At 39.3% G+C, this 14797-nt stretch overlaps 1 protein-coding gene across 1 annotated transcript in view; it reads left to right on the forward strand.

The window, feature by feature from the left end:
* LOC111043499 (DCN1-like protein 3) overlaps positions 1-12169 on the forward strand; it is a 32567-nt gene extending 20398 nt beyond the window's left edge. The window contains 3 exon segments of the mRNA XM_039435051.1: positions 2624-2784; positions 11484-11720; positions 11955-12169. Of these exon segments, the coding sequence (XP_039290985.1) occupies positions 2624-2784; positions 11484-11689 (367 nt within the window). The 3' untranslated portion in view covers positions 11690-11720; positions 11955-12169.
* Positions 12170-14797: the final 2628 nt, after the last annotated feature.

Consider the following 14797-nt stretch of genomic DNA (forward strand, 5'->3'; position numbering starts at 1 on the left):
ACCAAGCTCCCCGAAAGCCGATCTCCTGCTGGATATGAGGGGTCTGGTTGTCGTGATCGTATCCGACAACCAATCTCCCCGAAAGCCGATCTCCTGCTGGATATGAGGGGTCTGGTTGTCGTGATCGTATCCGACAACCAATCTCCCCGAAAGCCGATCTCCTGCTGGATATGAGGGGTCTGGTTGTCGTGATCGTATCCGACAACAAGCTCCCCGAAAGCCGATCTCCTGCTGGATATGAGGGGTCTGGTTGTCGTGATCGTATCCGACAACCAATCTCCCCGAAAGCCGATCTCCTGCTGGATATGAGGGGTCTGGTTGTCGTGATCGTATCCGACAACCAAGCTCCCCGACAGCCGATCTCCTGCTGGATATGAGGGGTCTGGTTGTCGTGATCGTACCCGACAACCAAGCTCCTCGCACGCTAACGACAACCAAGCTCCCCGACAGCCGATCCCCTATTGGGCATTGAAACCAGCTTGAAGCGGGCGGGGAAGTAGTACAATCACAGACACTGTTTCACACATTCGATTATTAGAAGAAAAGCTTGCTGATGTTGTCACTTCTATCACTGCAAAACATTAAATAAAATAAACTATTTCACTTTCCGAGTCAGTTGGACTTGGAAATGTTCATCTTATTGAATTGGCAAGTATTTCCAGAATGAGTGTTTGTACGACTCGCAAGTGATTCCTGTATGTATAATATATATTTATGTATAATATATATTTTTTCTCTAAAACATACATGAAAAAGTCAAAACTAAAACTAACTTGAAGCTAAATAGAAAAAGTGACAGTTTAATATTCATTTTTTTACAGTAAACTCGTTTATACTGTAGCATGCTAAATCTATCAAATATTTATGCTCTCAACAATATTCCTTGAATTTTAATCTATCACGTTCATGCCTTATGCAACCTGGGAGACAACCAATCAATTTTATTCCCATGTACGTTGGACTTTGTTCATATTTTTCTTTATTGAAAATTATTTTTATTTCTTATGTTGTAATTATTTATACAACATAATATATGTAAGTACGTACAGGAGCGGCCTAAGACCATGCGAGCCTTGCGTTCTGGACGAATTGTAACAATATAATTATGTTACCAGTATATATTGATGCCACTAAATACGTTGAAAGCTGAACAGAATTCAATAAACTTCACTTTGCTTCACTCGCTTGTTGTTTTTAAATGTAGCCCTTGAATAAGAACATAAAAATATGAATCAGTACCTAAGCTGAACCTCTTTATGGTTTGAACGATTGGTTCTTGAAAAATGTTATATAACTCATCAAAAAGCAAAGAATTACTGGGAAAACCAGGCGTAATTTGATGACTGTTCCAAAATCCATTGAGTAAGTGCATGAAGTATGTGTCAATTTACTCGCAAAACTCCGGCACTCGAACGTGAGCGTGCGAGGAGTTTGATTGTCGGGTTCGGTGACGACAATCAAGCTTCTCGCACGCTGGCGTCAACGAGTCTCCCCGACAGCCAATCCCCTACTGGTTAGGAGGGGACTGGTTGTCGGGAGCGTAGATGACAACCAACCTCCTCGCACGCTCAGGACAACCAAGCTCCTCTCTCAGGAGCTCTGTTGACGCCGTCAACCAAATCCCCTCGAAAGTGGGTTTGAAAGAAGCTCCGCTGTCGGGGAGCTTGATTGGCGCGTTCCCATATGATCACATAATGGAATGACTATCCAATGGGGCCTCAACTACAGGATGTCTGATAAGTCACTCCCTATTCTTATACAACTATAATTTCTTTATTTATGAACCAATTTGGTTAGAACTACATTTGTTAGATAGAGCTCTCCTTGAGGTTTTGTTTAACAACAATTATCATTTGTTTCAGTTTAGAAATGCACCCTCTCTTGACTGGAAGAACGAGTCAAAATAGCAGCTCGTTATGAGGTTTGGGGATGTGTGGTGCGTGAAATGATCATAAGGAGCCCTAAGAAATCACTGCATCAAGGATCTCGTGAAAGTGGTCTTTCATGTTACTCTCTTGCAACGATTCTTGAGAAAGATCTCAGTTTTAAACCATGGAAGCCACGAGATCCTTGATGTGTGATTTCTTAGGGCTCCTCATGAATATTTCACGAACTCTGTCAACATTCTCTGCTGTCCTTGATGTTGATGGTCTTCCTGATCGTCTTGCATCTGCGACACTCCCTGTTGTTAGTAATTTGGAATGACAATTTTCAACAGTTTTTGCATCCAGTGTTTCATGGATCCTTCGTTCAGCCCTCCACCATCTTTGTACTCGCACCACATATCCCCAGACCTCATAACGATCTGCTATTTTGGCTCGTTCTTCTACAGTCAAGAGAGGTGGCATTTCTAAACTGAAACAAATGAAAATTGGTGTTAAACAAAACCTCAAGGAGTGCTCTATCTAACAAAAGTAGTTCTAACCAAATTGGTTCATAAATAAAGAAATTATAGCTGTATAAAAATAGGGAGCGACTTATCAGACACTCTGTATAGTGAGATTCACTATACCAGCGTATCTTGCCGACTGATATAACAGTCTGTTCGAACACTCCCATAAGATTTGAAGCAGTTCTTAATGCTTATGCTTTGATTTTGATTGAATAATGTTTGTCTGTGCAGGTTCACGTTCCGTTTTGGCCTGGATCCAGCGCAACACCAGCGTATCCTGCCAACTGAGATGGCAGTGCTCTTGTGGAGGCTGGTGTTCTCCAATCACAGCCAACCGCCGCCCATACTCGAACGCTGGCTCAGGTTTCTAGAGTGTCATCCGCATGTCAGAGGTTCGTACTAAATTGCTCAATTGCTTTGGGATTTTACTACCTATCACTAATGGTAGGCGACGTATATAGTTAGTTATTTGTGCAACTAGTGCGCAAAGTGACAGTTTGCTGCACCGAAAGAAACGTTTACGGAATGGTTTCTTGAGTGCAGCAGAGGAACTTTGCGCACGTATTTCACATTAAGTTTTTCCTACAGTTACCATTGAATATGAAAAGTGGGTAATTATGGGTAAAATTGCCTGAAATGCATCAAATGTTTTTCTGTGTAATTTTATTATTGATAAAACCTTAATTTATTGTCAAATTGAATAAAAATGTTGTCCTTGGTTATAATATATAATAGTAATAATTAGCGCGTTGTGCTTGGTTGCACCTCTGCTCACTATAGCAGCCACAGCAGTCACTGTTACCAACTTCATTTTGATTTTGCTGCACTGTTGCTCCATATAACCTACTAAGTATTTTGCGTTGCCATGTTGCAAATCTGGAGTGCAGAAAAATTTTTCCCGCACTAGAGCGGAAAAGTGATTCTTTGCGTTCTGTAATCAGTGCAGCAATGGCCACTTTTCAACGTAACTGTAGGAAAAATAAATAAATGTTTATTTCCAAAAAAACTAAAACTACTACATCTATTACAGAAAATATTAGATAAATTACAATTACATACAATAGTTAGTTACAAAAACAATTTTATAATGTGTCCTCTACATGTTTAGTTATATTGTTTAGTTAGTTAGATAATGTCCTTAATTGAGAATGAAAATATTCAGAGTGATTATTAAAGGACTTTACAACTTTGAAAGCACATAAATATTTATTGAAATTACTTACAGACTTGAGAAAGGTGTCATTTTGTTACAAAATACTTCAAGTTTAAGATGTGGGTGTTATTTTGGTTCGATGTGACAGATATTGGTAATGCTACTGTAGGGGATTGAGGATATTAAGGAAATTTATTTTATTTATTTGCAATACAAATGAGACTAATGTAATAACATTGGTAGATAAAATAATAAGGTAGTCCTTGTGCTATTTTTCTTCCAAATTTGTAGGTGACACAGTCCAAGATGAGGTTAGAATTTCACGTGTACAATTTCCACAAAATTCTAGAAATAAAAAGAGTAGTAGAATAAGATTGTATTAAAATGGAGGACCAGAGGAAGGGTACCATAAAACGCGATGTGAGGATAAATAATGAAATTGATAAATGAATTTAAATACCTTGATATTGGTCCTTTTCACCATACGTAATTGATGCGTTGACTCGTTGGTGTGGCCACACGTAGCGTTGATGATGAATGTCTTGTAGCACTTTTAGGTATTTCACTATTTGAGGTAAAAGGTCGGAAATGAGGGGGAACAATAATTGCGGTAAGCAGTTGAGGTATGAGTTACGGTATGTTACTGCCGGTATAATAATATACCGGGTGATTACAAATGAACTAGACAACTTCAATAGCCTGTACAAAATTAAACTGGTGTATTTCAACATAGTAAGTGATATAGGTTTGTAGGGAATTTCTTAAAGTTTATGTTGGTAGAACTGTTGCTGGCTATTGTTGGCTGCTCCGTGTTACAACAGCCAGTTTAGTTTAGCAATATGGCCGCTACTCAAGTGGAGAAAGCTTATTGTGTTCTTGAATTAGCCAAAACAAACTCTGTTACTGTTGTGCAGCGTCATTTCAGAACAAAATACGGTAAACCACCACCAACAAGGCAATCAATTTATGACTGGTATGAACGTTTTGAAAGCAGTGGATGTGTGTGTAAGAAGAAGAGTACTGGAAGACCTTCTGTTACAGAAGAAAAAATTGATAGTGTTCGTGATGTTTTTGTACGAAGTACAGGAAAATCGACTAGATCAGCGAGTTTAGAATTCAACCTACTGTGTGGAAAATTCTGCAGAAACGTTTGAAAATGACACCTTATAAATTGCAGTTAGTACAAAGTTTAAATGACAATGATAAAGTTGTACGTAAAAATTTTTGTCAAGAGATGCAACATTGTCTTGAAAATGACGACACATTGTTTAATCGCCTAATTTTCAGTGATGAATGCACTTTTCACATTAGTGGAAAAGTTAACAGACATAATGTACGAGTATGGGGAACAGAAAACCCAAGAGAGACTGTACAGCATATACGCGATTCTCCTAAAGTGAACGTGTTTTGCTCTTTATCTTGTGAAAAGGTTTACGGGCCTTTCTTCTTCCAAGAACCATCAGTAACCGGAAGAATTTATCTGGACATGTTAACCGAATGGTTAATGCCTCAACTCCATGAAGATAGTTGTAACTTCATTTTTATACAAGATGGAGCTCCGCCTCACTGGTACTCAGACGTCAGAGGGTATCTGGATGAACATCTTCCTAGACGATGGATCGGCCGTGCAAGTGAGGAAAACGTTGTTTCAGCCGTGGCCACCTCGTAGTCCGGACCTAACGCCCTGCGACTTTTTCTTGTGGGGCTATGTAAAAGACAGAGTTTTCGTACCACCGCTTCCTGTTGATATCGATGATCTTAAACAACGAATCACAAATGCTCTTGCTACAGTTAACCGTGAGATGCTTAGTCGTCTGTGGTCAGAATTTGACTACCGTGTTGATATCTGTCGTGTTGCAAATGGTGCACACATTGAACATCTGTAAAATTTCTTAAATAACTCAATATTATTCGTTAAAAGTGGTAATTGAGTGGAATATTCCTAATTAATTTATCAATTTAAGCCATCTAAATTCAAAATTATAGTTTTAATGTTTATTTTGGACCAAATGTATAAAAAATTGTACACGTGAAATTCTAACCTTATCTTGGACGTCGCCTAAAAATTGGAAGAAAAATAGCACAAGGACTACCTTATTATTTTATCTACCAATGTTATTACATTAGTGTTATTTGCATTGTAATTAAATAATAAAATAAATAAAATATTGGAACCAATTTTCAAAAATGTTCATGAATATTGAGATTTAGAAAAGGCATTGACAATAAAGCTATACGCTTCAGCCGGCGGGGTCTATTTTTATGGTAGCGTAGCTACGGACTGTACTTTATATATATTACAACTCGTGCTTCTGCCATTACAGTATATATATGATCCCGTTACATGGTACAATCGAAGTACTGGGTTAATCGAAACATTCTGTCTCGTTTAGCCCACGTCTCGATTATACCAGGTCCTGTGTCTCGATTAGACCAGGTATCGTTGAGATGACCTGGTATAATCGAACTACTGGGTTTATCGAGACGGAATGCTTAGATTAACCCATTAGTTCGATTAGACGAGGTCCTGTGTCTCGATTAGACCAGGTACCATTTAGACCACCTGGTGTAATCGAACTACTGGGTTAATCGAGACGGAATGCTTAGATTAACGCAGTAGTTCGATTAGACCAAGTCCTGGTCTAATCGGGAAAGTCCGAGCTAGGGTAATCGAACCCCTGGACTAATCGAAAACCTGGGCTAATCGAAATACACCGAATATCGGTGTTAAATCCGGTGAGCGAGGTGGCCATGCAATTGGCCGTGCAAGGCCAATCCAGCGAAGTTGGAAACATTTGAACTTCTCCGTGGAAATGAGCTGGTGCACCGTCATGCTGAAAGTGAAATGGCACTTGTTCATCTTGTTCAGCATGACAGCTTCAACGTGGCATTTACGGTGGGCCGTACACTGGAACCGATTTCGTCCGAACTAGCATCGGCCGAAAACTACCGAACTCGTCCGAACGATCCCCCAACAAAGAAAGGAATAGATGCTCGTCCATTGCAACAGGTTCATACGTCCGGCTCCTGCCAATCAATTTTTCGATCCGAATTGAATGGGATTTCCGGCTCTATCCGGCCGAACTAACTAGTCGAGCTGAGACAACAAAGTGTTCCTAACCTAAAATTGTTTCACAGTCTTGTTTGTTTTTTGAAGTTGTTCTGTTTTATAAAGGTGTAACTATAGACAATGAATGGGATAAGTTTGGTTCAAGAGCATGTTCCATTGTGGGATATGCGAGGCAAAAGATATCATCGTTGTAAAAATTCGACTGAGTCATTGTCAATATTGTAGAACCGTTCCATAATTGATTAAAAACACAAATCTGTTGTCAAATTCTACACTGTTTTATTTAGTACACGACCAAGGTTTCCTGACCATACCGGTCACATTTTCAAGTTGACTGCGTCAACTTGAAAGTCGACTGTTGTCAACTTAAAAATGTCACCGGTGTGGTCATGAAACCTTGGTCGTGTACTAAATAAAACAGTGTAGAATTTGACATCAGATTTGTGTTTTTATTCAATTATCATCGTTGTGACGTTCAAAGGAATCTGTGAACAAAGATTTCTTGATAATGAATAACTAGTTTAGTGGATGTTTTTGAAGGTAAGATTATTGTAATGAATAACTAATTTAGTGGAAATTTGAGAAAATTGCAATTTTACAAAATCTCAATATCATCATTGTTTATGAACAATTTTGGTGGCTATGATAGTAGTTAATTCAATAACTGGCAACTAGACTGGCGTAAACGGTTTCGATGGCCGACCATATTCGGCCGAATTAACGGTCGGAAGAACCAGCAGTACATGTTGACTCGGACTGATGTGCCTGAACATAACACCAGACATCGAGTGCTCATTGATATTCCCAGAGTACGCCTTCAGAGATCACAGGTGTGCTTCAGGAGTCCGGCATTGCGATACTTCAATAGGCTGCCTACAGGAGTAAAACAGTTGGATTTAAGAGCGTTCGAGAGAGTTGTATCGAAGCACTTGAAAAGCAAGGCGTACTACAGTGTTATTGAATATATGAGTGATGATTTGTCGGGAATGCTGTCTTGTTAAACATGCCTCAAGTATGTTTTTGTTTTGTGTATGGTATTTTATGTTTTTGACGCCATCGATCCCATATTGTGGGTAAAGGATGCAGATTTATGTATAAAGGTCCGATCTAAACCTAGCTCCGCAGTGCAGGCTGATTGCTTGGCTGAATCGGTCTAGGCGCTGAGACAGCAAGTAATAGCAGCGTTGGTGGGAATGCGAGCGGCCGCAGTAACATCTTCCACCCAGCAATGGTCGGCGTAGTTCCTTCTAGCGGACAGACGAAAGATCAAACCAGTCGGTTATTTGATCCCTCCAGCCAGGCTCAGCCAAGCAGCCGAGACAATAGAACAATGGAGTGGCGGTCTTATTCGCGTTCATCAGCAGTTTTCTTTATCACGATTATTTTTATTTTTGTGTTGCCTATAAACTCCAGTCACCAGTAAAAAGTTTCCAGAAACGTGGTGTACTACCATATTAATGACTTTTCATGATGATTTTTAATTATTTAAAAACATTGTTGACATTCTGAGCCTTTAGGCTAAACTTGGGGTCGCTGAGAACGAATCTGCAATTAGAATTTCTCTATCACGAAAAATAACGAAAAAAATCCAGCTGTTGATCTTCCGGCAACCGTTAACAGTCATCCTGCAATGCGGCCGAAACACTTCCAAGCCAGACACCCATCTCGAATGACAACAACGCCAAGCTGTAAGAAACCATCCTGCACTGCGGCGCTAGGTTAACGGCCGAACTAACTAGTCGAGCTGAGACAACAAAGTGTTCCTAACCTAAATTTGTTTCACAGTCTTGTTTGTTTTTTGAAGTTGTTCTGTTTTATAAAGGTGTAACTATAGACAATGAATGGGATAAGTTTGGCTCAAGAGCATGTTCCATTGGTGGGATATGCGAGGCAAAAGATATCATCGTTGTAAAAATTCGACTGAGTCATTGTCAATATTGTAGAACCGTTCCATAATTGAATAAAAACACAAATCTGTTGTCAAATTCTACACTGTTTTATTTAGTACACGACCAAGGTTTCGTGACCATACCGGTCACATTTTCAAGTTGACTGCGTCAACTTGAAAGTCGACTGTTGTCAACTTGAAAATGAGACCGGTGTGGTCACGAAACCTTGGTCGTGTACTAAATAAAACAGTGTAGAATTTGACATCAGATTTGTGTTTTTATTCAATTATCATCGTTGTGACGTTCAAAGGAATCTGTGAACAAAGATTGCTTGATAATGAATAACTAGTTTAGTGGATATTTGTTGAAGGTAAAATTATTGTAATGGATAACTAATTTAGTGGATATTTGTTTATTCATTTTCAAAATCTCAATATCATCATTGTTTATGAACAATTTTGGTGGCTATGATAGTAGTTAATTCAATAATTGGCAACTAGACTGACGAAACGGTTCCAATGGACGACTGTGTTCGGCCGAATTAACGATCGGCAGATTCGTCTGATCCAACGGCCGAACGGATCGGTTGAATACGGCTCCAGTGGACGTTTACCCTACAGCTATCAAAGTTGTTAAGTCATATTATAGTTACCCTGTATAGACATGATTTCACAATTTTATCTCTGAAACGATTTTCTCCTTCCACAGCTTCAAGAGCATTACAGCTCAGTTGCTATTTGAGTCAACCAGCCAGAATGTCGTAATTCTATAACTAGTAGTTCTGTGAACAGTAGACCTCGCGCAGTTATAAACCACATCCTCCTCTTACACTGTCCATCAAAATAAATTCTGTCCTGTCTTGTCGTGTCGGCGTGATATCGGTGTGTAAACGACTAATGGCTGTTTGGGTTGTGTTGTATCGACAATGCTAATAATCTGTTGTATAGTACAGCCCGTCAGGAATAGCATGAACTCCAAGTTCAATATGCGCAGTAGCCCAAGAGAGAATTTTAGTGGTGGGGGAAGCATTTGACTCAGTCGTCTCAACAACAAGCTCCAGCCACCTCCCCTCTCTTAGTTTCGAGCGGCCTCCCCACTCTTACTCCTTTACCTCTCCTCTCGCGCATCTCACAGTTCATGCTATTCCTGCCTATCAGTATACTACTATCATCAAAAGCTTACCGAGTTGAAAGCAGAGAAAAGTTGGGAGAAAATATTACTATGATACTTTGAGTTAGCAATTGCTTGTCTCATTGCATGCAATTAATAATCCACTCGACAGCTGAATTATGATCAGATTTGAGTTAGGCTATCAATTGCATGCCTCATTGCATGCGATTAATAATCCACTCGACAGCTTAATTATGATCAGATTTGAGTTGGGCTATCAATCGCATGATGTTAATAATCCACTCGACAACTGATTTATGATGAATAATATTCTATAGTCTGATTTTTACGGTAATATTGGCGTTTGAAGGAGGCTCCTTTTGCTTTTATATTATCCTTGAAATGGAAAATTTTCAAAAATTTCAGAATTTCAAAAGTGTTTCAGAGAAACGGGAAATTTTGAAAGTTGAATAATTTCAATAAAAACAAATCTGTAAATAAAGTTTTTCCTCCACCTACTGTCAAAAGTACTTACTTTACTCCCTGAAACATGATACTAAAGTGTCACTTTTTCGCTCTCGGTACTAAAAAACAGAAAAACTCCCTAGGGAGTAAAAGTGACTCAATTTAAATAACATGGGAAGCATCTCTATTTTAAAAACGTACATTTGGAATAGGTCAGAAGGTCTAAGCTCAGATGAGGAAGCATGTAGAGTAGTCATTAAACCAACTAAATTCAATACCTCAACCAGACATTTGATCGATATATAAAATTTATGTTTGTATGCTGGAATTATTATTACAAACTTCATATCACTATAGGCTTACTAGAAAAAAATGATATTTTTTCTTTTAATCCATGTTATTCAAAATACCAGCCAACGAATATTACTTATTAACTAATCAAATTTGAAACGGGAACTTCATCATAGCTGTAGTTGTGGCTGTCATTGTTGTTCCAGTTTAGCCGACAGATAGTGCTGTCGGAGGAGAACTGTGATTACAAGCCAGCTGTTTCTGTTTACTTTTTAGATTATGTTGTAACAAATTGTTTGGTCACATACGTTTTTAAAAATTATTTTATTTGCAGTTTTTATAAAAATGTAGGTGGAGGAAAAATGTTGTGTATATCACGAGTGAAAAATGTTTTTTCTCCCTCAGGAAAATTGTTGCCCTCGGCTTCGCCTCGGGCTTCAAACTTTTCCCTCAGGGAGAAAAAACAGCACTTTTCACTCTAGATATACAAATAACTATTTCATATTATTCAATAGTAAAAATAATGCCATTTTAGAATAAATAATACCGTAACAATTATTTTTTGAAGATGACATCTTGAAGGTATGCTCCTTTTCTACGCAAACATTCCTGTAGTCTCTTCATCACATTGTCCATGCATGGTTTGACGTAATATTAGAACTGGATTTCAATTCTGCAACAACGGAAGAATTGAAAGCCAAGATTCTAGAAGCGATTCCAAACTCCAGTTGTAATGTTACGTCAAACCATGAACATTGTGATGAAGAGACTACAGGAATGTTTGCGTAGAAAAGGAATACACCTGCAAGATGGCATCTTCAAAAAATAAATGTTACGGTATTATTTATTCTAAAATGGCATTACTTTTACTATTGAATGATATGATAAACTTTTTTAAAGATTTGTTTTTCTTGATATTATTCAACTTTTAAAATTTCCCGTTTCTCTGAAACACTGTACGTCGACGCGCAATTTAAAAAGGAACATACCTGTCAAATTTCATGAATATTTATTGCCGCGTTGCGCCGTAAATGCGGAGCATATTAACATAAAGAGAAATGCAAAACCGTCGACTTGAATCTTAGAACTCACTTAGCTCGGTTTGTGTTACAGGCGTACCACGTGACACGTGGAACATGTTCCTGAATTTCGCCGAATCGGTGGGTGACGACCTGAGCAGTTACGACGACGCAGAGGCGTGGCCAAGTCTGTTCGACGACTTTGTCGAGTTCGAGAACGACCAGGCCAATCAGAACATCAGCAAGGACAAGCGCGGCGAGGGAGAGCCTGTGATTGGTGCAGCCGTCAACGAGTGCTAGCCCAATCAGAAGCGAGGACAGGTGAGGCGGGGTGTGCTGTGAATGAGTGTCAGCCCAACGAGGGGTGTGGCTAGGAGATGGGAAGCTCTGATTAGTGCTGCCGTCAACGAGTGCTAGCCCAATCAGAAGCGAGGACAGGTGAGGCGGGGTGAGCTGTGAATGAGTGCTAGCCCAACGAGGGGCGTGGCTAGGAGATGGGAGGCTCTGATTGGTGCTGCCGTCAACGAGTGCTAGCCCAATCAGAAGCGAGGACAGGTGAGGCGGGGTGAGCTGTGAATGAGTGCTAGCCCAACGAGGGGCGTGGCTAGGAGATGGGAGGCTCTGATTGGTGCTGCCGTCAACGAGTGCTAGCCCAATCAGAACATTTTTGTCCTGTTGCATGATAGAATAGAAGCTAATAGTCGAATACTTTTCTATATTATAATAACCAGTTGACTACTGGTAGGCCAATTATTAGTTTGTATCCTACAGGGTGCGGCAGCAAAACTTCCTTTTCTAAAGTGAACGCCATTCAGTCAGCTGATGTCTTAGTAGAGCAAATTTAGTCTCGTTAGGCTATGCGCACACCAGTTAGTCAAGGCAAGACATGATCAGACACGTTTAGTCACAATACTTTACATTGTTGCTTATGACGCAACTCATTCTGATTAGTCATTGCAATTAGACGTTTTCATAAACAACTATGTGAAGTATTGTGACTAAACATGTCTGATCATGTCTTGTCTTGCCTTAACTAACTGGTGTGTGCCTAGCCGTCACAATACTTCACATTGTTGCTTATGACGCAACTCACACTGATTAGTCATTGCAATTAGACATGTCTTCATAAGCAACTATGTGAAGTATTGTGACTAAACATGTCTGATCATGTCTTGTCTTGACTAACTGGTGTGCGCCTAGTCTTAGAGGTCAGATCATAAAGTTTTCTTCCCGACACTTTCATTCGCCATCATGCATTGGAGCGATGAGAAGCGTGCATTTGCCGTGGAGACTTATTTTTCGAGCGGATGTTCTGTGATCACAATCCAGCGCGCATTTCGAAATCGCTTTAATTTAGCCCCTTTGGCTTCTGTCCCGGACCGGAAATCAATTGTTACATGGGTCACTACGTTCAGACCTTAGAACAGTTATAGAATAGACACGCTGGGAAGTCTAGCCTCTGAAGCCAACATCTACTGCCATATCTCCAAATCGTGACGTCATCATCGGATAGAAAACTTTCAGATTGTGTCTATTTCAGAAGGATGTAAATTATTATTCATTAAAATGGTAAACTTCAGCTGCGCTCCCGCTGAAATAGACACAATCTGCTATGGAAAACAATGTAAACAAACAGTTTCTATCTGAAGTTTTCTATCTGATGCTGACGTCACGATTTGGAGATATGGCAGTAGATGTTGGCTTCATCGACTTTCAGTATGAATATACAATAGGCCGTGTCTATTCTATAACTGGTCTAAGGTTCAGACAAACTGCAAGTGCGACAAGACGAAGAACTCAAGTCCCTCGGTCCATTAGGTCACCTGAGAACATTGAGGAAGCGATAATTTCAATGTTGAGATCACCACAGCGCTCTGCGCGCAAACATGCGTCTGCTCTTGGACTTTCCGATCGTTCTGTGAGACGAATTCTTCATGATTTTTTCATTTATTTATTCAATCATTCAGAATCATACAACTTACAGAAAAGTAACACAGGCTAACTTTCACCCAAAACGGTTCCAATTCTAATTTATACAACAGTCCAAATGTAGCTAGAGGTTATGTGTCACTTCATTTCCATCCATACAAGATGGCAATTAATAATAATAATAATGTCTCTGGTCGAGGGTACAACACGACCAGAGGAGTTTATTCAAATTATAGTCATGATTACAAAAAGCATATAAGGTACAATTATTTACAAAGTATTAATACAATTGGTTGATTACTTGCTGATCTAAGAAAATGTGGCCCCCACTATATATGAATATGTGTCGGGATGCCACTAATTTTGCTATTGTTTAAGACTTTATGCCAAAAGTAAAAAATTCTAATAAAGATACATTTTGCGAGTCATTAGAAGTTCATAAAAACCACATTTCTATACACAAATTTAAAAAAGAAAATTGATAACCTAAGATTTAGCTATTTTATAAAAATTTAACATAAAAACATTTATAATACTCATGGGAAAAAATCATTATAATTATGCAGGAACTTTCTGAGCATAACTTCAATTGAGGGAGCACTTTCCAGGACGCCTCATCTCAGTTAGGAGCGATTTGGAGTGGACAGCCCGATTTCACGATTTGAACCCTTGTGATTTTTTTCTGTGGGGGTTTTTGAAATCCCTTGTTTATTTGAATCGTCCAATGACCCTACAAGATTTGAAAACCAATATCAGGGAAGAAATTGCTAACATAACGCCTGCAATGCTGGCAGGAGTCATGACAAACGACAGAAATCGGTTTATTTATTTATTTATTGATACAATTACAAATCATATGAATATGATCGGGATAGAACAGCAGGCATAGCCCAAAACTAGTCTGTTCCCAAATTTTGATAAATAATAAAATGTCCGAAAAAATAGGAGGTTATGTTCTTACTGAGGAAAGTTAAAGTTCAAAGTTTACTCAGTATGTGGAGAATGAGGGACGTCACCTACCTGATTTGGTATCCAAAACTAATTGAAACAAAACTTTATATGACTCTTGTGCAACGGCTGTTCACAAGAAACCCTTCTCCACGTCAGTCCTCCAGGCCCTCGCTAGAGTATTTGCTACTACCACCAAGATCTGCACCAACGGCGGCTCCAGGCAGGCTCTCGGCCTGACCCTTCTGCGCTCACCGTCGCGACCCTCTTACTCGTCAAGACTTAACGGTCTACATTACAAAAATAAATACAAACTTTCTGATCCATACAAATAGTTTTATTTACTTGAAAAAAGGAAGTTTCGCTGCCGCACTCTGTATTGTCATGAAAAGAGTCTCAGATCATTGAGATAAAGTTAGGCTAGTTCCACACACATACGGTTCCGTTCGCTTCGGTTCGTTTTGATCCATTCCGATAAGTGTAAAACGGTGATTTTACAGCACCGAACTCTCCCTCGACAAGAAAACGTTC

The sequence above is a fragment of the Nilaparvata lugens genome, chromosome 8 (genome assembly GCF_014356525.2).
Source record: "Nilaparvata lugens isolate BPH chromosome 8, ASM1435652v1, whole genome shotgun sequence".
Taxonomy (NCBI): domain Eukaryota; kingdom Metazoa; phylum Arthropoda; class Insecta; order Hemiptera; family Delphacidae; genus Nilaparvata; species Nilaparvata lugens.